This window comes from Xiphophorus couchianus, chromosome 7 (genome assembly GCF_001444195.1).
Source record: "Xiphophorus couchianus chromosome 7, X_couchianus-1.0, whole genome shotgun sequence".
Classification (NCBI taxonomy): domain Eukaryota; kingdom Metazoa; phylum Chordata; class Actinopteri; order Cyprinodontiformes; family Poeciliidae; genus Xiphophorus; species Xiphophorus couchianus.
Genome location: NC_040234.1, coordinates 35181830 through 35207050, shown reverse-complemented (window position 1 = coordinate 35207050; position 25221 = coordinate 35181830). Strand labels below are relative to the sequence as shown.

At 38.7% G+C, this 25221-nt stretch overlaps 1 protein-coding gene across 2 annotated transcripts in view; it reads right to left on the bottom strand.

Moving 5' to 3' along the window:
* The window catches only part of tmeff2a (transmembrane protein with EGF-like and two follistatin-like domains 2a), a 120106-nt gene extending 95220 nt beyond the window's left edge, over positions 1-24886 (bottom strand). Inside the window, exons 1-2 of one of the 2 annotated variants that reach the window (XM_028023250.1) lie at positions 24219-24886; positions 6830-6939 (exon numbers count right to left, since the gene is read on the bottom strand). In XM_028023250.1, coding sequence (XP_027879051.1) covers positions 6830-6939; positions 24219-24396 — 288 coding nt within the window. In that variant the 5' untranslated portion in view covers positions 24397-24886. Of the gene's footprint in view, positions 1-6829; positions 6940-8008; positions 8070-24218 lie in introns of those variants that run through there. The other variant, XM_028023251.1, reaches the window with a different exon arrangement.
* Positions 24887-25221: the final 335 nt, after the last annotated feature.

Here is a 25221-nt window from a genome sequence, read left to right as displayed (position 1 = left end):
CACAAAGAGATAGGCGGGGAGAGCGGCGCGGCAGCGTGACAGCAGGGAGATGGAGGGAGATGGAGGGAGACTCGGAGGTGGTTGGCTGCTGCTGCTGCTCTTTAACCGTTGGCAGTCTCCTCTTGATTAGGGCCCAGCCTGCCAGTCCTGGTGGAGTCTGCCCAGGCGAGTCGCTGGAGACGCTCTGCTCTGTAATGGTGTGTGACAGGCCAGCCAGAGCCACAGAGGAACTGACACGGATGCTACGTTTTTTCAGCAGAGGTGCCTGACACAATTCCTCCTCCAGTCCAGCATCTCCTTTCCTGGTTTCTGCTCTACATCTGGATTTATACGCCTCAAACTAACAGGCTTTTAATTTTAAACCCAAACACATCATTAAAGGTAACCTATTATGGTCTATACAAAACATGCTCATTATACCTTTTGGACAAAATTATTCTCTGATAATGAGATTTTACCTTTTTTTTTTTTTTAGGTTTTTTGTCTCTTTAAATCCAAATAAGGTCCTGCTGCTGGCCACGCCCCCCAACTCAACTTTTACAATCATGAGAAAATACAACCAGAAGCAACCACTTCTAGTTGTGCAGAAGTGGAGCCTCCTGCACAACCAACAAGAATGCAGCAAGTGGTTTCTGGATGGTAAACAACAACAAAACAACAAATCACTTGTCTTTTCCAGCAGCCATTGTACAGCGGTGAAACCAGCCGACCAAACATGCTGGGTTGTGAGGTAATGGTGGAATGTGACACAACAATCGGGAGGTGTTTGAAACGGCTCATTTTCCAAACACCAGAACACATTAAATATTTGCCAAAAACATCTGGGTGTTTCTTTTTAAGCTTGTGGATTGTTTTTAGAAGCAGAAGAAACCCAAATGGAAGAACAAAGAGGTGCAAATGGTGAAATTTGTCGAGCAGGTCCCCTTAAAGGCATTTCAGAGCTCATACCAACTTATCTGTGCTAACTGCAGCTAATTTGTGAAGCTACTTGGTGGTAAACAGCACACAGGAGCGCTTTCTGCTCAGACTGACCAAGTTCTCGTTCAACGCTCCCGTCCTTCAGACCCGAACCTCTCCTTGCTCATTCCACTGCTTTTAATTAGTATATTTATCTCTCTCAGACGAGGAGAGGTGACTGCAGCGCTGCAGAGAGCCGGCGACAGCTACCTGACAAATGAACTGACCCAAATCACCCAAACAGATAAAATATACACACACTTTATTTTTACAGCAGTGGACCTTGTCTGGGCTAATCGGGATTCATTCTGCTCCAGAGATATTAAACTGTAATATTTCTGCTGCTGTTAGAAATAACAAGATGGCAACTTTAATGAGAAGCAGAACAACATGAGGATAAAACTCCATGTTCTAGTTTCAGATCCCAGGAACATTTACAGAAGCTAATCAACGCTTTACCATGTTTTGAATTTAAAGCATTTAGAAAAATCTAAATAATTAAAATTCCTCTGATGCTACTGGATGAAGGGATAAAAACACAGAAAGTGCTAATAACTGAAGGATTATATTCAATGATGGATGGACGGGCGGACAGACAAAAGGTGGAATGACATTTGTTTGGATTCCCGTTGCCTTTGTAACAATGGCTACTCTTTGTGGGTTCCACTTCATAAAAAAACATGTATTACAAAAACAGTAGATTGTCAGAAATTGTCAGGATTTCTAATAAATCAGCTGAAACTACATATTGATTTAAAGCTCTACAGACTTAATGTACTGATGTGGCTTCTATCGAAAAACCAGAGGTTTTCCGTTTATTTTTGTAACTTAAATTTGTGCTTAATGGGAAGGCAGCTACAGTTTTTAAACGTGTTTCTCCATCAAACTGCCTGAACTGGGAAGCAAATTTAAGTTACTCTTGCACTGTGTTCCAGGGTAGCTCAAAATCGCCATGTGAAAATGGCTGCAAACAGATGTGCCATTATACAACCGTACATCTTTGAAAAGCGTTAGTAGAGCCTCCTGAACAACCAACGAGAATGCAGCAAGTGGCTTCTGGATGGTAAGTCAACAATAAGACTCTTGTCTTTTACCATTGAACTGCAGTAAAACCAGCTGACCAAATGTGCTGGAACTCAGCTTTGGTTGCTAGGTAACAGGCGGAACTCTGCTGGAGTTGCTAGGTAATGGGGAGTTCCTGCTGATTTGTGACATTACATTTTGGAGGTTTTTAAAGCGGCTCATTTTGAAGACACCAAAAAACCTGAACTAACTGCCAAAAAAAGCTGGATGTTTTTGTTTTTGTTATGCGTGGGCTGTTTGTAGAAGCAGAGATCCAAACAGAAGTACCAAAAATTTTATTTTCCATAATATGTTCCTGTTAAACTATACTTAAACAGGCAGACCAGATTAAGAACAATTAATTTATTAAACATAGGTTTTTACAAATGTGTACTGTTTACTGACCCACATTTTAAGATCAATCATATTTTTGTAAAAATCTCCGGTCCGCTCACACGGTGCTTGATGGGATGCAAATATATGGAACGAGGTCTGCTATCTTTACCAGCCTTTCCTGGGAGAATCAGAGGGCAGAGCTACTTTATGTTGCTGCTGGGATCGGAGTCGTGAAACTGTTACCTCATGTGTGATCTGGGAAAGAGCAACAAAACCTTCTCTCGGCTTCTGGTTTGAAGGTCGCGCTGCCCTTCCACCCTCCCACCAACGTCACACGGTTAGCATCAACAGTTAGCATTCCAGTGTAACATCAGGTGGGAGAGATTTGAGGTCAGGCTGCATTAAAACAAGCAGCAGGAACCTTTCTGAATGTGCTGCCAACATGATAGACTTTAGCAGGTCAAACTGGTTATGACTAGAAATATTTTGATTTATTTCAGTAATTTCCAAGAAAAAAAAACAAGGAAATTTCTGAGCTCCAAAACTCAAAGAATTTGCTCGAAAAAAGTCAACATTTTTCAGCTTGATCTCAGAACGTTTATAGAAAAACTTTTTAGGAGTTTTGGAATTTTTCATAATATGGTTGACAGGGACATATGATGGAAAATTCACATTTTGCACATTTTTGTACTTTTATTTGGGTTTCTGCAGCTTCTACAAACAGCCCAAGTTCTTAGAAGAACATCCAGCTGTTTTTGGCAACGAGTTAATATTTTCGGTGTCTGGAAAATTTGCTGTTTTAAAAACTTTCAGAATGTAACATCATAAATCAGCAGGAACTCCCTGTTACCTAGCAACCCCAGCAGAGTTCTGCCCGTTACCTAGCAACCCCAGCAGAGTTTCAGCACGTTTCAGAAGTCGACAATTTGTCCTTGTTTTTTTCCAGAAAATTCCTGAGTTTTTTTGGCGAAAAGTTGCTACTCCCTTTTTTCTATATAATGTAAATAAACAAACTTATCTGTTTATAATATTTCTGTGGAAAATGGGAATACAAACAATAAAATTTCAAAGCAATATTTCTAAAACATTGTTTGCTGCATAAATTATATTCTTCAATGTCATTTGAAGCGTAATAAATCGAGTGGAGTACTTTATGTGGTTAGTGGGTTGTTCAAAGAATTTGTTTATGAGTCACAGCTCAAACATTACATTACAGAGCATCAGACAGAGCAGTAAAATGTGCTCTTTATTCTGTTTCAGCTCAAGTGCTGCGCAGCTCCGTGAGCGCACATATTTTTAGAGTGGACGAGCCCTTTGGGAATCGGCAATGTGACCTGGCATTAACATAACCAAACCAGGAAACTAAAGCTTTCCCAACAGATGTTATGAGAGGAATTAGGAGGAAATGCTACGTGATTACCGCAGGCATCCAGGGAAACGGTGAAAATAAAACAATGAATCGCTTTTAGACAAATGCAGCGTTGAAGTACGTCGGATTGGAGCGGTGAGAGAAAGACTCGGTTCCTTCCAGTCAGTTTGTGGCGACTCTAATGCTTCTTGGCAATGAATAGTGTCCATTGATTCAACCACATCAGACTCACTTCCTCTTCACAGAGCGCCCTGCATGCATTTTGAGCATGAGGGAGAGAGAGAGAGGCACAGGTTGCCAGATCTGACTGATAGTTTCCAGCACCCCAAAAAACCAAAAAAAACAGCACAACTGTAAAACAACCAGCTGAAATCCCCCCATAATCCCAAAACCAGCCAAACTCCCCAAAGACAACCAGTCAAACTCCTCAAAGACAATCAGCCAAACTTCCCAAAAGCAACCAGCCAAACCAACGGGCCAAACAAAATCATCCAGAGGACACAAATAGCCCCCACACCACACTTTGTACATCCCTGTAGTAGAGGAAATCCATCTGGGATGAAGATTTATCCCAAGTCTCCCCTGATTGGCCTGAACAAACTGCCAACAGGAGGAAAATCGCGGTTATCTGACGTTGATTGAGAGTGATCGATGGTGTCACAAAGGTTACGTTTCCTCCGCCTGACGAAATAAATCAGAAACCGCCGTGCAAACAAACCCAGAACACACAAATCCGAGTCGACCTCAGAGTCACACCATGTCAGGACAGAAACTTTCAGGTAATCTGCTGGGAGAAACCAGCAGCATCAGCAGACGAATGAAGCCGTAATGTCATCTATCTGTTAGCGTTGCTCTCAGGGAAGCAGGAAATGGAGATAAAAGCCAGCCAATCGAGTGTCAGCGTGCCGACTGATGGCGTCCCGATAGCGACGATGGATGTGGAGGCGCGCTACGCCTGTAAACCGCTCTGGCTTCATTCATCTGGGCGACGCTTGTAGTTGTTACACCAGAATCAATACTGGGATAACTGGGTTGCTTCTTTTTTATTACAGGTTTGGTTGTTAAAGCGAAGTATGAGTCATTATAGGGAACAGTAAAAATTCACAGGAATGCCGTCAGTGGTGTGTGTGGCTCAGGTTTTATGACGAAGAAGAAGAAGAGTCAGCAGGGACAAATAAACCGGATTCTGACTATGAAACTAAAATGTCTGACTTCAATCTAACTAATTATCCAACTTTGTATTTCATGGAAAAGACCAGCCATAACTTTAACACGGTGACAGGAACACACTGGTCCTCTTAGCTCAGAAAGTTTCAATAAGTTAAAGCTCTGGTGTCCAACGTGTGGTTCAAGGGCCGTTTGCGAACCTTGAAATGATTTTGGTCGGCCCCCAGACCACAAATAACAAAACAAAAAACAACTGATTAACAAAAAAAATTTTTTTTATTGTTTTAATTTATATTTTTTGATGTTTTGGATCTTTAAGAATTCATAGATTTCATAAATATTTAGTTTATTATCAAGCAAGTACAACAGACTAGAAGAAAACTCACAATGAACTTTTGATGCAATAAACAATCAATTAATCACATGATAAATTAATAATTTTCATTCTGATTATTTTATTTACTTCATAATCCATTTTACTTATGGTCTCTAGTTGTGTGAGGTTTTTAATGTCTTTTTATTTAATGTTTTTGTGTTTTATTTTAGATATTAAATATCTTCTTTTCTGTTGGATATTTAAATTATCTTTCAGTTTTTGTGTTAATGGCTCTTTACAAAGTAAAAGTTTATTAGTCTGTGAGAAGATTAACTTCCATTGTTATTATTAACAATATATGACTTGAAAATGGTCTCAAACATAAAAATCATCAGTTAAAGCAGTAATTACGGGGTAAATTTATCGTCCAGCAAGCTTTGTTATTGTGACAGAAATACAATAATTGCAATAAACTCTTTTTAAATTTGCCAGTTTTGTGTCCAGAAATGTTTGTACATCCTCGTGTTAAAGAGTTGTAACTTTATTCTAGAAACATTTATTTCAGATGCAATAATACAAATATTGTAGGCTGTTTAGTTTTTAGAAATTTAAATAAAATACTGCCACACGGTCATCGCCATTTTGTTTACGCTGCAATGCATTCTGGGTAGATATTGTATGCTAGGTGCTACAGCGCTAGCTAGCTCTGCCAATCTGGAATAGTAATTTTTGTGCAAATATAAAAAGTTTTCCCTTCAATTTTATCCGAAGCGCTTTGAAATCGGAATGAGAGGAAATGAAGATGAGGAAGATCAAACGGAGAAAGAGGAGAAAGTCGAACGAAAACCAAAATGTCAACAAAGATTCAACTGAAAGTTTATAAAATAAATTAGCGCTTAGAGTTTATCTGGAAAAATCAAATTCAAAAGTCAACATTCAGCTAAAGCGCTAAGCTGAAAATTTGCCTCACTATTAGCAGAAATGTGCCCACTGCTGAAGCCAACCAATTAAAAACAGATGCTAACAGCTAGTCCTTTTAGCAAGAAAAGGTGCAAAATGTTGATAAAATTAATTCCAGGTGAATTTCATTGGTATTTTTCTGCTGTGGAGGTGAGGAAGAGCCATGACCGCAGTGTAGCGCTAGGTCAGCCATCTTTGACAGCTGCTGGATTAACGTCAAGCTGTCAATCATCTGGAGTTCAGCTGCTCCAGGAGCAACGTGTTTCCGTCTGTACTGACGGTTTCTCTCTTCTGGAGGTAAACATGAAGCATGTGTGTCACCCTAAACGTCTCAAACTCAAACAAAATTCTAATTCCAGTTATGGAAACAAAGTAAAAGAGCCAAACAAGATCAAAATACAAACATTAAAACCATAAGTCGACCTTTACCCGCATGTCAAACACAACCTTATGCATAATTCACATCTTTCATCACTTCAATCAACCGGTCTGGAAACAAAATAAAACATTTCTAGTCCTTTATGCTGAAATCTGATGCCTCTTTCCACAACATTACGCTCCAGACAATGATACACAACACAGATAATGAAAAACAGTCACTAATTCTCCAACCAGCAGATATAAGAACTTCTTTACAATCTGGAACCAGATTATCTTCTTACCTTAAAGTCACAAATGCACGTCACCATATTCCCAATTCTTAGGCACTCCCCATCAAACTTGCAGGTATTGGTGTCGCACAAGAACAGGTCCGTGTCCCGGTCATCAAAACCTGAAGCACAGGAAGTCAAAAACAGACATAAAACCTGAAGTTATTATCTTTGGACCCAAAGAGGAACCATATAGAGTCAGCACAAATTCAGTTATTACAGCCAGAGACTAGAGATCAGAGTTGAACCTTCAGAGTCACATAAAGACAGTTAGAAAGTCGGCCTTCTATCACCTGAAGAATATTAACAGGACTAACGTCTCAGCTAGATTTAGAGAAACTCCTCCATGCATTTATCTTTATCGCATTGATTATTGCAACAGTGTTTTCACAGGTCAGAGAATAAACTTTAAAATACTTCTGTCAGTTTATAAATCTCTGACCAGCTTAGCACTAAAATATATTTAATATCTGCTGTTGTTTTATCAACCGTCCAGACCTCTCTGGTCTTCTGGTTCTGGTCTGATTAACCAATAAGCCTGAACCTGATTGGTTAATGTGAACAACAGTTTTACTGCAGCTCAATGGACTTCTCTATAACAGAGTTAGCCAACTGATGAAAAGATGTCTGGGCTGTTGTAAACGATTATTTTAGTAATCTATCAATTATTCTGACAGTTAATCAAGAAATTATATATATATTTTAAAAAGTGGTAAAATAAAATAGCGGTAAATACTGAATTAACAGCAGTATTAATATTGGAGATCAACATCAGCCCAATTTTTCATATTTGTGCATCCGAAACAATTACTTTTCTGTAGTTTAAAAAATTAACTTCTTACAATAGTAGCTCAATTTTTTGATTGATTCTACAAAAAACGGAGTTATATTCAGTTTAATAATAAAAAGGCAGCAGGCTCACAAAGACACTTATAAAAATGTCTAATCTCTAGTTTCTGTATTCATCTTCAGTCAATTTAACAGATTAACTCTCACTTCGCTCAGCCATTTGTAGCTTTTGTGTCCGTTAGCAACAAAAACACAGGTACCGCCGCACTGCGCTCCGCCACGTATTTGTTGTGACCGACATGGTTTGAAATTTATTTTCTAGTTCGTTCATAAAGCCAAACTTAAACTAACCATCGACTACAGTAGCCGTTCCAACTATTCCACCTGTATAAATACACCTACCGCGCTCTACGCCTTTCGCTCCGAACATCGCTGTGCGCATGCGCATTACTACGAAGTAGGACGGATTGTTGGGTAGCACAAGTAGCCAGAACACCGGAAGGACGAAGGCTACTGTGTTCCGGCGCCAGTTAATTTAAAGATTCCTATTGATACACAGATAAACGATTAAAACCCGGATATTACTATCAATCAATGAAATCCACCCGGATGCACCGGATCGAACTTGAAAACTGGACATGTTATGCTAGCAGCACTTAGCATTTGTCACTCATAGCCGGAAGCGAGAGCGTGGTGCCACAAAAATAATCACCCGGCTGGAACACGGTGCGCTAAATAATAAAACACAATTTAACGAAGCACTCGAGGAATTTTAATAATCGAGGTACTCGAATCATTCCAAAGAATCGTTACAGACCTGGTGCGGTGCCTAAATATAACTGAGTATTATGGCCATTCTAAAAATTTTATAAAAATTATGATAATAAAGTCGAAATATTATGGGAATAAAGCTATAAAACTATATTCTCATAATATGACTATACTTTCACATAGTTTCAACTCTGATACGACTTTATTCTCGTAAATTATTACTTTATTCTCATAATATTATAACTATTTTCTTAATTTTATTACTTTATTCTTGTGTTTTAATTTATTTTTGTAATATGGCCCTAATACACCATCATACTTAAACACAATATTCTGAAATATTTAAATATATGCTGAAATATTTGAAATAATATAATACTGAAATAATTATACATGCTTATATACATAAATCTAGTACATTTAATTTGAACTACTCATTTAAGCATTTATTTACTTATCCATCCATCCATCCATTTTCTGTGCACCCTTGTCCCTAATGGGGTCGGGAGGGTTGCTGGTGCCTATCACCAGCTACGTTCCAGGCGGGAGGCGGGGTACACCCTGGACAGGTCGCCAGTCTGTCGCAGGGCAACACAAAGACATACAGGACAAACAACCATTCACACACAAACACACACCTAGGGAGAATTTAGACAGACCAATTAACCTAACAGTCATGTTTTTGGACTGTGGGAGGAAGCCGGAGTACCCGGAGAGAACCCACGCAGGCACAGGGAGAACATGCAAACTCCATGCAGAAAGACCCCGGCCGGGAATCGAACCCAGGACCTTCTTGCTGCAAGGCAACAGTGCTACCAACTGCGCCACTGTGCAGCCCTTATTTACTTATGTATTTCATAAATTATTGAAACATTTACATCATTACAAATACTACATTTCTATTTCAGCTCACCGTATTTAATTGTGGCAGTATAATAGCAACCTTAAGGATGTTTTTTGGTTGCTTTTGGAGAGCTACTACTGCATTATTTTCCTGCGTTTCTTTAAGTTGCTTGTTTGAATGCTGGCGGACTCTCAGGGCACGGTGCTGGGACATGATCCAATTCAGGCCGTGTTATGAATCTCAAATGACATTCCGAATCAAATCACAGTCATACGAGGAGGAGACACTCAGCTCAGGGCGATTTGTCTACCTGGAATGATTGCTTACAAGAAGCCGCCCCTATGTACATGAAGCCATTTAGAAAGCAAAATGGTTTACATTCAGACAGATTCCAGCTGACAGGAGATGGAAATGTCTTTGTTGGGGGCAGAGGCATGTCCTTCATTTCTGATTTAAAATAGGAGAGCGGAGGTTATTTTTAAAGCATCGTCCAGCTGATGCAGACTCGACGTTTCGGGTTGTTGAGGCTGAAGCTGGAGAGAGGTTGCTGCTCCATCATGATGCAGAGAGAAAGACAACAGGACAGATTTACAGGCAATTTAGAGCCACCAGCTAAACCCTGATACCAGAACCAGAACCAAGACTGGACATCCACAAACACACCACCAGCTGCAGATTTACTTCTGTGAAAAAAGGTAACTTTAGGAGTATTTCCACTTTTTTACTTTTACTTGGGTAATTTTATTTCAAAGTATTTCTTCTCTTACTTGAGTAAAATCTCTGGATTTTCTACCCATTGAATGAAAAACAAACATGTTTTAACCAGAAATTCATCAGACCCAGACACAGACCTGCAATTTTTGTTAAAGTTTCATAAGATTTTTGTTGAAAGAAACTAATTTGGAAATTTTTTTTTTTGTCTGATTTTGTTATTTTTTGTTACTTATATGAATTATTGTCATTTTGTTCCTTAAAATAACAAAATTTCAACTTAACTTTATATTTTGGTCCATCTGATGATGTAGTTTTTGAATATTAAATTATTGTTAATTTGATCAGATACTCCGTACTTGAATAGACTTTTTATCAAATATTTTTTTACTCTTAATTGAGTAATTTCTTGGACGGCTATTTTTTGCTTTTACTTGCTTAAAAACATGTTGAAGTAGTGCTACTTTTACTTAAGTACAGTTTCTGGGTACTCCATCACCTCTTTCACCATATTGTGACCGTATGACACAAAACTCTCCACTTCCTTCCTGAGCTGCTCCTGCCATCTGAAGAAATCCACCTAAAACAACCAGAGTTTGCACCATATTATTGTTGTATGTAGCATATACGCTAATGAATAGCATGGTGGCCATCCATTCTTAACAAGCCTTAAAATGTCTTAAATTCATTAAAGAAAATGTACACTGGGTTTAAATAACTCAAGTTTGTTATTTAATCTTGTATATTCACATGAAAAAGTCCCACGAGAAAAAAACCTCAGACAAAAGTTTGAATCACATGCAGATATTTTCACTCACTGAGATTTTTGACTCGTTGAGGCAAAAAGCTGCTAATAGTTGCTAGCTAGCTAGAGAGCTATATGCCATGTTTAAGAGCCAAAACTGTCATCTTGCAACATTGTTTATTATTGTGTATGATTACCTTTTGTATATTTTGATATTTCCTAAACTGTCTTCTTTTAGTATGTTTTTGTGAAAAAGCGCCACCTAGTGGAAGTAGTTGACAAGCCACAATAAAAGTTCTGCACTTCAAATGGATGTGAAGTTAGCCTGGTGCTAGCTAACTAACTAGCTAAAGGTGCTAGCCTGTGCTGTGGCATGCCATAAAAGAGCCCAGAAATATCACAGTTTATATTCATATAGGCATTTCTTGTACATTTCTGTCATGATTTATATCTTAAATTTTATTCATATTAAATTTAAATTGGTGAAACTTCCATATATACACAATCATATATTGTGTATATATGGTAAATTAAGGTACCATGGAATCATGGTACCTTAATTTACCATGATTTATTAAGGTAATTGTTTTTTATTTTTATGATTGTAAACGGGTTTATTGGTGGAAGGGAAACTGATGAACCACTTCAGGTCAGAACAACATTCGCTGACAGAAAACAATCGGCTGGCTGACGTTGCTTTGGTTCTTCTAGGAGCTTCGTCACGGATGTTTCCGTTCTGCAGATCTAAGTTGGTTAGAAGGAGAAACTAAACGACTGCAGGAGAAACAGAAATAAAGCTGTGAATCCTGGCTGACCTCAGGATGTGATTATTATTCTTCAGTTAACGAAGCATCTTAATGCTTTGCATCCTCTAATTACAGTCACTGAAACCTTTTTACCCACTAATTCCTATTATTAGGTAATTATTTTTGTTTTATTTCAGAAAAAGCCTCCAGCCATTTTGCTTTAATGTAAAAATAAATAAAAATCGCCCTCCTTGTTGCATAACCAGCAGTGACAGAGAACATGATATAACTCAACCTTTATAAAATAATCTGCATTCAGATGTCAGACAGCAGAATAAATCTGATATATTTCAGATTAAATGTGACTGAACACGTCAGGAACTGCTTTTCTGCTGCAGCTTAACGGGGGAAATTAAAACCGCTCCGACTTTCCTGTTTTCTCCCTGACGTCCCTCCAGCTTTGACTCTGTTCGCCGTTTCTGTTTGCTGAGTCTCGTGTCTCCCAGAGACAGAGGACGGCGTTGACAGGACGTTAACTCTTCTCTCATTAGTCAGGATTATGTTTCAGTGGCAGATGTCAAATCAGAGAGAAAATCAGCTCAGATCCTGATGTTAGTGATGCTAACAAAGCGTCCGTTTTATTTGTCAGGAGGATTTTACAACCGAAGTATGTTGGATTTATTCAGAGTCCAGTCAGAATGAGATTTAAAGGAGCAGCATCATGCAGAATCAACTTTTTGTAGCTTTATAACATGTTATAATGTTATTCCCTTGATTTGCCTTGATTCTTTCATGCATGTTTGGGAAATCTTTCAATCTCCATGGCAACCATTCCGCTGTGCAAAACGCCTGGGTGGACCTAGCTCCTCCCCCTTTCAGTTCCTTCAGACTAGCCAGCAGCCAATAGATCTCACTGTAGGAGCTACTCAGTGAAAAGCTGATATAAACTTTGTTAAAGGGTTAATAAAGGAGCCATGTTGGATGACTTCATGCAGGCTGAGCTTCAGGAAGAGCAGGGACTGGAAGATTATTTTACTTATAATGTGAGGAAAATATCTTGTTATAACTGAAATAATCTTTCACTGGAACTAGAACTTTTTCATCAATATTAAGGAATTATTGACTTAAAACAAGCTTCTATATATTAATGAAAAGTTACTTGTTAGTCAGTTTTGTCTTATTTAAAGTTTACTAATATATTTGCACTAGAAATTAGACAAAAATTACTTGGTAAGATTTTGTGTTTTTGCAGTGCAGGAGCATTACAGTGGAAGCAGAGAGGTTGAACTTACATATATTTTCTCCTTTGTAAATAATAACCACATCTTCTGCGTGTTTCTTTTAAAACTTGTTCTTTTTATGTTCTCGTTTAAAAAGCTGAATTATTTGTGGCTCAGTATATATATTATCTCGTTTCCACAGGAAGCAACGCAGCAGGAAAACCTTCAGTGTTTGTTTGTTCAGGTAGTTGACCTCATCTAAGAGCAGCCAGCCATGACCTGCAGCAGCTTGCAGATTTCTCAGCGTTGAAAAGACAATAAATGAAGCTCCAGTTTTCATAATGCGCCACTCAGGAACCGCTTGAAGTCGAGAAGCCGCGGCGCAATTACAACTCCGAGCTGCGTCTGCACATCAAAGATGGTCATTTTGAAAGTTTCCAGACAAACAGAGGGAGTTTTGTTCCCGTGTTGGTCTCTGCTCATGTGGTGCCGCCTCCAGGAAAATCACTTTAACCCGGGAGAACGGCGTGAAGATGCCGGATTTTCACCAAACATTACGGTTTCTGCATAAAACGCAGCTTTTACTTCAGATGAAATGTCTTCAGAAATCATCTGGAGTGATCGCTTGAAGAAGATAAACAGGAACATCACAGTTAAGGATGCAATCATTCCTCTAACATTGATTCAGAATGACCATTTTATTTGTTATTACTTTATTAATAGTTTGTTTAACTACGTACGTCAGTTTTACATTTTTTCAGTTACCGAAATGGATTTTGTTTCTCTATATTTGACTTTCTCTACTTATAATAAATCACTACTAAAACAGCTTAGCGGTATTAGCTCCTATTAGCATCAAAATAAGCATTGATGCTCTTATTTTGAAATGTAACTTGAATGTTAACATTGTTTGAGGCGAAAGGAAAAGTTATGAAGACTTATAACTTTACATTATTCTGGTAATATTATAACTTTTTTCCTGTACAATATTATTTTCTGCAATATTATGACTTTATACTCAAAATATGACTTTATTCTTTAGATATTACTTCATTCTTGCAACACTTTCTTGTTTTACTATGACTTTAGTCTCGTATTATTACTCTTTTCTTCTTGTCTGACTCGGTTCTTGTAATTTTATTTATTTTGTATGTTTCTGCTCAGTCTGGTTCTCTGCTGTAGAATCAGCAGCCAGATGTTTAATAAAGCCTCCTCTCTCAGCTGCATGTCTCATGATGATGGACACTCATGCACATCACCCTCTGTAAACGAAGCGCACCAATCGATACACCTTTCCTCTCGTAAAAGCCCTCTCTGGCACGCCGCCGCCTCATCAGGCTGCTGCAAACCAACCTGCTGCTTGGCAGAGTCACTTCTCTGCTCAAATATACCATCATGGAGCCAAGAGCGCCGACATGAGAGGCCTCAACGCGCCGAGTGCTGCGCGCCGAACGAGGCCCTCAGCCTGGAGAGGGCCACATGAGGCGGGCTGAGAGCCGCGAATAAAAAAAAATAAAAAGATGCCAGAGAGGCTGGCGGTCAGGCAGCTGACGATGGCGGCGGCCACACCGCGGAAAGATCCCAGAAAAAATCCAATTCCCTTCAGCTGCTGGAAACAAAAACTACAAAAACTACAAATACTACAGTCTGCTGAGTTTTCAGGTTTCATTTCATTTATTTCAATGAAACAAGTAATCAGCAGGACAAAAGAACACATCTGCATACTTAACAAAATAATTAGCCTTTCTGTTTCAGATTTCAGAATTTGAGCCCCATTGAAATTCATTAAAATTCTTCAAAATTCAGCAAAAACTTTCTGCTCTTTCACAACTTGTTACTTCTTCCTCCTTCAACTTAGAAACTCCATTCAACTTTTAAACAAGTCACAAGATGTTCAACTATCTTCAAACGATTCAGCTTTTTGGTATCTCTTAGGGCTTTTCTAAAATCTCAATTTAAGTTTAAATGAGATTTTTGCCCATTTCCAGGTTTCTAATGTGGCGGGACTGACAGAGTGCGCTACAGCGGCTGACGATTTATAACTTTCTCACAAACAAAATGCTGCTGTTCATTCATATTTCAGTCTGCAGAAATAATTTATGCATCAAAACGTAGCCACTGATGTCTGCTTTGAGGAAATGTTGGTGTCACTGCTGTAGGTCTTACAGTTTTCTTTCAAACACTCCAGGATCGGCTGTTTCAGTGAAGACATTTTAATCCTGAAGCTTTTCCCAGTTTCATTAAATCGATCAATTTAAAACTCAACGATTATCAGAAGTTTGTAGTTAAAGTTATGTTATGGTATTCATACACTTGTTCAATTTACTGTCCTAAAGAACCAACAAATATATTAAATTACATAAACAAAATGATTATAAACTAACTCATAACAGGATTCATAAGATTATGACTTTATACTTTAGATATTAAGACTTTTTGAGGTATTTTTATTATATTATTATGACTTCATTTTAAAATGTTTTATTCTTTAATTTAGTCTCTAAATAATATCTAAATATCAATATTTTATCTATTTGATGTTTTCTTCTTTAGCAACAAATATTACTGAATATATTACTTATCAATATATTTCTTAGTCTGTATGTAATATTTTACTTACAGACTAAGTAGTGTATTACTTACCTTCTCAATAATTATCAGAAATTTGTAATACAACTATCTTATGGTATTTATACGCCTGTTCAATTTACTGTGCTAAAGAACCAAGAAACATATTATATTAGATAAACAGAATTATTATAAACTGACTGTCATGACAAGAAAACCAATGGACAACAACAACAACAATAATAATAATAATAATAATAATAATGAGCATCATAAATGTCAAGCATCAGAATAATTACCAACTCTGTGCCAATGTATAAATTGTTCATAATCTGTGCTATATAACAAGAAATAAAATTTTAGTAAAATCTGATAATAGTGTCAGTTTCTCCAAGAGGTAAATACACAGAAATGTTTTGAAAAGAAAGGAGAAGAAGATGAAGAAGAATTAGAAGAAGAAGAAGAAGAAGAAGAAATGCCGTTAAACCGTCTGCAGCAGCCAGAACCAGATGTTCCGCCTGGAAACTACAGGAAAACCGTAAACAGAACCGCCGAGGGATTCATTACCGCTGGAGGCTCTCGCATCGTCTTATGAACAACAATCCAATCATGACTTACACGCAGGAAGTCACTCCGTCTGCACCACAAACACAAAGGAACCGTCTCTGTGAAGCGGCCACAAAGGAGCGCCGCCGTTTCCTACCGACGTAAATCTCTCAGGACTTGAAGGAACCGACGATGAAACGACGATTTTTCAGACAAACGGGAGGTAGGCTTCAAGCTTCAGTGAAAACCGCTAGGAAGATTGTAAACTCGCTTTTGTATTTTAATCACTTTACAGTCTTTTTTATTATATTCAATGTGTTTTAGATTAGAAAATAGAAAATAATTGGCCATCAAGGTGTAAATTTATGTCACAAAATCTGAAATGTTTAGATTAATTTAATGTATTTGGAATAAAAAAATTTAAATTGAAGATCTGACAAAAAATAAAACCAAATTTATAAGAAAACACTAAATAATTGGCCACCAAGGAGCAAATTTCTACAAAATCCCAGAAATGTTGACATTTTGAACAACATTTGCTTAATTGTGCAACGTGACAGGTTTACTGTGCCGTACCAGGGGCATCAAACTCTGAAAAATCTCTTGGTACAAACCAAAACATTTTTCTGAGATTTTCTGGCCCAGGCCACCTCCTCTACTTCCTGTTTGTTACCGTAATGCATCTGGTGAAATCACACTTTGCTCCAAACCAGTCAGTGGGAACAAACATAACTCACATTTTCATTTTTCTTTTTCACAACTTTTTAAAAGTTAAATTAAATTTTGCATGACAATCGGATGGAAACACAGCTCGTGATTAGCAGCTAGCTACATAATCAAAGCTACATTGCTATCGTAGCCTGGTTACTTCGCTCCAAACCAGTTGATGGAAACATCTTTAATTCACATTTTCTTCTTTCTTTCTGCTTAGCAACATTTTAAAAGTTCGCTCAAAATTCGGGTACCTAGCTCAGATATTCCAGTTATTGCCAGGTTTGAACTTCAGTCGTTTGAGCCGATGATCCTGGATCTTAAAAAATGTCTTTGTAGAAAATGTGTATTTTGAGTAAACACGTCATTAAAAGGGCAGTATTGTGTGAAATCAACGTCTTTTCTTTCAGCTTTATATCAAGTTTTATTCTCTCATCAGACAAACAATCCTGGAGTGTTGCTTTGATTCTTTTATTCATGTTTGAGAAATCCTTTAATCTCCATGGCAACCATTCAGCTGGATAAAAACGACTGAATGGGCTTAGCTCCGCCTTCGAGTCAGAGCTCCTCCCCCCACTCAGCTCCTTCAGACTAGCCTAGCAATTAGCAAACAGCTGGTGAGCTCGTTATAGGAGCTGCTTCTCAGAGGATCACTAGCAGATACTTTGTTAAGGAGTTAATATGTTGGGATGACTTCAGAGAGAGCAGGAATTTTTAAAGAGACAGAGACCCAATTTCAAGGCATTAAATTATGAATTAAAATTTCTAAGTTATCTTTGATATTTTTAGCATTTTTATGACATCTGAGGTTAACATAGTTACTTGATTGTGCTATAAATTGGCTCTCCATGCCTGGAAAACATAATCCTGACCCTTTCATAAGGGTTGGGTGTATGTAAACACAGCTTGTTTTAGAAATCCATGCAGGCCGGTTGTAAAACGCTCCCACTCTGGAGGAACGGCGGCTCCGATGAATCTTCCTGCTGAGTCTGCAGTCCCTTCGTTTCTCACAGCCAGTTTTTCCAGACATGCAAACATGTTAGCTGTTCATCACAACCACGTTTCTGAGCGTAAAACTATCTCTGCTTTCTGCAGCTTTACTTTCGAGTCCCTGCAGAAGCAGCTGTGCATATGTTTGGAAGACATCGATACTTGGAACTCAAGCCAACTCGGCATGTTTTTTTCCCCGCGCCTTGTAGGCTCAGATTTCTGCATATTGTTTAGGGTGGGAAAAGAAAACAACAACAAAAAACCAAACAAACACATGACTATGAAATAAAAACAGATAAAGGAAATGTTGTAAGAGATTGCATCTTCTTCCCGGAACAGGAGGTTAGAAGTTCAGCAGCTCCAGTCGTGTCAAAACTTCATCCAGAATCTCAGTGATGAATCAAAGAAAGCGTCTGCTTGTCTGTGCTTCATCTGTTTGGACAACAGTTTGTCTGGTCCGCTTCAGATCTGGCAGGTTTGTTACCGGAGGCATGTTTTTGGATTCTGTAATCAGCTCTGCTCTCGTCTGGTGGTCCTCGCCTGTTCTGTTGGTGTTTACCACACAGCCTAAGTTTCCTTTGTTTCTTAGCAACATAACGAAAGGTCACGGCGATGTGACACTCGCTACGGAGGCTCTGATTCCAGATGCGTGACCTTTCTGCAGATGATGCAACAGGTTTAGATAATCAGCATAAGGACGCAGTGTTTGTTTTAAAGAGACGGAGCCGACGGGACTCCAGTTACGACTCGTTTGGTTAAAGTTCCTGATGTGGAGATAGGAGTTGAGGTGCATGCTGGTTAAGCAGCTCCATGCTCAGAAAATATGAAACTCTGGATGTTTTTTTTTTTTAAGCGAATCGGCTCCATGAATCAAAACTGCCATAAATTTCAGCCAATAAATCAACCAACAATCTGATCGATGCTACAAACACATGCTTTGTTCCTGAGGGGATCATTTTTCCATTTCTGTTGGGTTCAAAGCCAGAAATGTTTTCACACCTGATAATCCGGTAGATTCGGTTCGATTTGAGATCAAAACTGAAACGTCTGTTCCATGTCCAGATGCTGTGGTTCTCTTTCTCTCTGCTCGTTGTCAAATCAACCAAACCCTTTGAAAAACCTGTTCCCCTCCTGGCCTGTGGGGGCGCTGCACCAAGAAGGAAGCGATACAAAAACCGCTGAAGACACTGAGCACAACAACAAAAATGGAGTGGTGTAATATTTTAGCACTCGGAGGATTTCGAGTCAGTTCTCCCGCTAGCGCTAGCCTAGCGCATTTGTTTTGGTTGTATTTACCCAGAATGCCCTTTACTGTAGTTCACTTCCTGTTTTTGGAGCGGTCTCTGGTCCGCTTGGTGTTCACATAGGCATTCAAACTGAACCAGAGTTCACTTCAACCGAACCAAAACCAAGGTTTGGAGGTGGAGCAGAGTCTGGTTCCAGGTTGGATCAGCATTCACTCCTTCCAAACGAACCGGAGATTAAACAGCTGCTGTGAATGCACCTTATAATAATTCAAACAGCTAAAATCACCTGAAAATCTTAAACTCCCTCTAAAAACACTTACGACTGCATATTTCAAGAGTTCGTAGACCAAATATAAGTTATTATGCATTAATACACACAGTGGAAACCGTCTGAGCATTACCTCAGAAGCTAACATCTACGGTCTTCCTTAGCCGTACTCCTGGATTGGCTGCTTTGCAAACATTAGCAATAGCATGTCAATTAGCATTGTGCTAAAGGTATTTCTGGTCTTTGCCACTAAATACGTCTAGCATTAAGCTGTACTTTTCTGTGATGTTGTAATTGCTATGGTTTTAATTTTTTTCTCTCTTTCTGCAGAAACAGATTTCAAAGGTGTTGATATGCATATGATTATATTCCAGCATTCTAGTGAAAACTGTAATTCCCGACTTGTGAGACACGTAAAAAAAACAACAACAAATGAAATCTTTTTAAAATTCAAATTGCTTTAGTTGCATTAATTTTTACAGATTCTGTTTGGCTGATATTAAATAAACAAAAATGACACAAAAAACTGAGGCGAGTAAAGAAGCAAAAAATATCATTCAAGGAAGAGTAGCGCTACTTCATCATACTTTTACCCAAGTAAAAGTAAAAAAGTATTTGGTAAAAAGTCTACTAAAGTACTGAGTAACTTATCAAATTATCAATCATTTAATATTTTAAAATTACATCATCAGACCGAATAAAATATAAAGTTAAGTGGAATTTTTGGTATTTTTAGGACATAAATGACAATAATTCATATGTAACAAAAAATAACAAAATCAGGTAAAAAAAAAAACATTTTTCCAAATCAGTTTTTTCAATAAAAAAACTTATGAAACTTTAACAGGAGCTGTAGATGTTTGTCTGTGTGGAAAATCCAGACATTTTATTCAAGTAAGAGAAAAAATAAAATTACTCATAAAAATACTACGTATTACAAAAAAAAAAAAAGTGAATCAAGTAACTGTTACAAAAACATCTTGATAACATTTCTGCTGCACGTCCTGTTAGCTGTCGGCACTTTTTATTTTTCAGCTGCTGTAATTTAAAATCTCGTTTGTTCTGCTGAGAATCGTTTTAGCAAAAACAGACAAACGTTTTATTAAACATGAACTGTACAGGTTTGCTGTTATGTCATCTTCCTGCAAATAACACCTGAACATGGCCGCCAGGAAAGCCTATACTTCCTGCCGCTCCAGGAGGAGATTACAGTCGCCTGAATAATTAACGAAAACAAGCTGCCAAACATCAAATATTGAACAGATAATGTTTATATGTGAACAATTAAGACGGCAGGAGAAGCACTTTCTGGTCTAAAAGAGAGACGATGTCAGCCAAATGCAGCTCCATCTACCTGGAGATCAAGAAGTCCTGCTTTGGTGTTTTAAGCATCGCGCTGATCAATAATGAAGCTCCATGAATTAGTAATGAAGGCAGAACAACCACAGTGGTGAAACATCCTTTTGTGACCTCTCTCATGGCTACGCAACAAGTTCAAGACCAGAAAGGTCAGAAAAGAGGCAAAGGAGTAAAATTACTTCAAATCCATTAAGGTTTAAATAAATTCAACAGGATAGCTGTGGCTATGTAGCCATACATCCGAGGTCAGGGGTGACAAAACTTTGTTACATGTAATAATTGTCCATTCAAAATTACTTCAAAAAAACCAAGAAGGTACAATTCTCAATTTACTTAGTAAAAAAGGGGATTTTATTCACTTTAGATCCAACAGGTAAAAAGGATTTAACATTCTGCTGTATTAAAAGAAAAAAGTCTTTTAAGTTAAATGATTTATTCTCAGTTATAAGAACAAGATTTTGGGTCAGTTTCTTTCAGATCAGTTGATATTTTTAGCTAATTTGGGTCCAGCAACGTCTCAGGATAAAATTATTTCTACTCACTGTAAAACCTTGATCATTAAAATACAAATACTTTATGTTGTACTTAACATTTTCCATTGTAAAAACTTATGTCTGGAATAATTTTACCGTGATTAAAATAAAAAGTAAAATAAACAAACTTGTATTTTGTTGAACTCCAGTTGGGGGTCAGAAAAATATCATCCCAAGGGCCACAAATGGCCCCCGAACCACACTTTGGACACCTCTGTTCTAGATATATTAAGTTTAGTATAATCTATTATTGGCTAACATCTATTTTTGGTTTTCTTTAATGTCTAACCTGCTGATTTTGATTTTGTATCTCATCACACCTCAATAATTTAAACTTTATTTAATTTTACTAGTTAATTGTAACGGCTGTTGATCGCTGCTGCTCAAGCTCTGACTAAAACCAGGGAACCAGATTTATAAATTGCCTCCGTGTAACTCAGAAAATAGACGTTAAAATACTGTTGTTAATTTATAAATCACTAGCTGCGTTTCTATTGGCCAAATTGGAACTATGAAAATGAATTTGCTCAATGGACATGCGGCAATTTTGAAAAAGCACTTTTTTTGGCCGTATTGAAATTTGTTTTGCAAAACTCTGATGGAAACACTTTTTTTGCATCAAATGAATCACATGATCAATAACCGGATGTTGCTACTGGCAGAAACAAAAAAAAAACCCAACAGGAAGTACATGGAGTATGACGTCATTGCATGTTTTTTAATGATTTATCGCCTGAAGAAACTTATTCACGTGTGATTTTTATTGTGTCTCATTTCTATTGCTAAATTATATATTTTTTGTCATTTTCTGAACGTTTTAACAGTTTAAACACCAAATATCCATCAAAACACTCAGCGGAAACCGTCTTAGCACTCCAACAAAAGCTAACAGCTACAGTCTTCTTTGTTTCCGATTTTATATGAATATGAATAGCGCTTCTGGATTGGCTACTTTGCAAAAGCGCCAGCCAATAGCGTGCCAAATAGCATTTAAGCTAGGTATTTTAGCTTCCCAAGCTGCATTTTTGCTCCCAAATAGGCAAATTTTCCACAAATAATTTGGATTTACCTTCCACAGAAAAACCTGTGAACGTAAACGGTTCAGTAAGCATGAAAAAATGTTTTAAATGATAAATCTTGTTGGGTTTCTCATCACTTCCCTGACTCTAAAAGCTGCATATGGATCCCAAAGCACAACAACTGCTAACCACAGCTAAACGTAATAAAACAGCCTATAGATTTATGAATACAGTGGAGACAAATGTCCAGCTGACCGCCCAATTTACCACCAGCTAGATTGTTTTCCAATTCTTTGGGTCAGTGACATATTACGTGAACTGGAAAAACCTGGGAGTAATGAGCTGAAACTGGGAATATTGCCACTTAACCAACTGGAATCTGACAGACTTCGCTCAATAGATCAATTCCTCCGCCGTGCTAACGCAGTAGTCCCATTAAATGGATCGTCCGTCCATTTACTGTGGCTTCACTGAAGCGTGCGTAAGAAACTGCTGACCGCTTCTGGTTCTTCTTCTTTTCTTTTTTAAATCTGATGGAAATGAACCAGCTGCTCAGGATCCTCCACTGTGAGAAAAACAACACATTTCCATATAAAGCTGCATCATATTGGCTGGTTTCTCTTCTGTATGTCAAGAAGACAAAGACAAACAACAAGTTTTGGTTTGAAAGAAGCAAAAAATCAGCATAAATTACCCAAACCAAGAAATGTGTCCAAGAAGTTTCAGAAACTCACAGCCAAGTCCAACTCTGCACAAACCGAAACTCTCAGAACATAACAACCAAATAATCCAACCATATAATAATCCAAACGATTATTAGAATTATCTAAAACTAATGAAGTTTCAGTTATTGAGAAAACAATAACTGAAATGAAAAGGTAGTTAATTAACTGCAACTAAATTGTGCGTTTATAAAACTAAAACCTACATAAATTATAGAGAGAACCTTCGTTTTTGTATTTATGAATTTATTTATTAACCTTTCAAACAAACGTGGAATTGATGTCATAAACACCAGCGGTTTACGGCAGCGGTTTACGGCAGCGGTCGGCGATTTACGGCGCTTATGCCAGTTGCAAAATGGTGGCAGCAAAAGTTGAGGAAGACATTTTTAAAAAAAATAAAGAGCTGTTGAGTATTCATCCGCTAGTCGATGCAAACATCATCACAATACTTTGAATAATTAATAAAAACCAGCAAACACGCTATAAACTTACTAAAACCTCCTGAATTAGACAAAATGTCCCGACCTGAGGCTGTTACATCACAACTCTTTGACTTTTAGATTTAAAACCAAGTGAAAATCTTTGTTGAACCAACTCTTGAACATTTTCCAGTTAATCTCTGAACAGAAAGGTGGTTTTGTTTTTAAAGTGCGTGAAATGAGAGAATAATTAAGCCGGAGAGTTTATTAAAGCGCTATAATTATAACAGAGAGAGCTTTATCTTTTTGTTCCAGTGGACCCACATTCTCCTCGTCACGGTTTGCTCAATCCAATTGATTCTCGATGTGTGTGTGTGTGTGTAGGGGTGTGTGTGTGTGTGTGTGTGTGTAGGGGTGTGTGGGTGTTTGTGTTTGTGTGTTTGTGTGTGTAGTGTATGCACTTAAGCCTCCTCAAGGCGTGTTGGATAAAAGGCTTCGCTGAAATGCATATGAGAGTGTCAGGAAGTGTGTGTGTGTGTGTGTGTGTGTGTGTGTGTGTGCGTGCGCGTCATTATCAGATGATTCAATGCATAATGCAGGGTGGAGATTATCAGAGGGGCGTATCTCGATCAACACATGATCGATCTCCGGCACAAATGACCGGAAAATATCACTAATAGGTTTAAACAGATGAGCTCATTCATCACCGAGTTGCTGCGACTTTAAGGCAGAAAGTGAAGGAAATAATCTCTGCTTTCACAATCAGGTTGAGTTTTTCTTTCAGCATTTAGACGTAAATGGATGATTTAGGTGTTTAAATCGGAAACGGCAGCATGTCTCCATATCGGTGTGGATGTTGTAACATCAACCCGCTGATCGTCCTGGAGCTTTTTTAAGGGCTCAGACTCGGACGGGCAGCAGGGGAAACATGTCTGCTCTCTTTACGTCTCTTTTAGGTTTCACGGCCACAAAATGTGGATGAAAACGGAGAAAAGTCCAGATGTTACTGTTCAGGTTTCTGCAGATCCTAGTCAATGTTTTTTCATACATTCATTTTAATAATCTGCAACTGCAATAACTGTCAGATTGTGACGTTTTGCACCACAACGCGCCACAAAAGCACAACCATAAACTTTTATTCCAGTCCGGCGGGACTTGGACCGAGAATCCGGAACCGAATCGGGTCTCACCGGAGCAGTTCCAGCCGGTCGGCGTCTGGCAGTCGCTGAGGGAGGACGGGAAGGCGCGCAGCTGCTCCACAGGTAAAGTAGCGAGGAAGGAGACGATGGTGATCCGGATCCAGCCTCCAGTTAGAGCCGCGGCCGTAACCCAACACCGGTTCGGCCGAGCCGGAGCGGACGGACCCATCTCTCTCTCTCAGTGGCCCCGGCCGCAGCTCGGGCGAGGCGGGGGAACGGCGCGCAGCAGCGGGGCGCCTACAGCCCGACGGCGGAGCATTTTCCGAGCGACACGGTGCGCCCCATGAATCAGCGGCCCGGAGCAACGGAGCCGATCCGAGGCGGTACAGCAAGAACCAGAACCAGAACCAGAGCTGGGAGCCAGCAGGGAGGATGAGTGCGATGGAAAAAGTTGGCGAGGCAGATTGGAGGAGAGGATGCTGAACTGTGAGGAGGAAGGAGGCAGGATGGAGGGATGGAGGAAACAGGTGATTCAGGGATAAAAACAACAAAAAAGAAGTGAAGAGGGGATCCAGCGGGGGGAGGAGGAGGAAGAGGGGAGAGGAGGATGGAGGCGTGTGGTCAAATATCCGCGGTGAGACAGAAGCAGCTCCTCCGGTGCGTTCAGAGCCGCAGCCACAGTGTTTCTGTCCGCCTGGCTCTCCGGCAGCTGCCGCTGGTCACGTGGAGAGAGAGAGAGAGAGAGAGAGAGAGAGAGAGAGAGTTCGTCACAATTGAAATGTCTGAGTTTCAGAGGAGGAGTACAGTGGAGTATATGGAGCTACAGCAGTGCCAATAAACACAGAAAACTGTCAGCATATTTTGTGGGTTCTGTCTATTAGTTCTGCATTGTTTCTGTTTTTACTTCAGTTCCTTCAGTGACCAGCGGCGATGAGACGCCAGCAGAGTCACACATAGAAATCCAAAACCCAAAATAGAAGCCATATTTTAATTTGACTACATCTAACAAAATAGCAATAAAGATAAAAGAATTTAGCAAGGTCACATTTTTAAA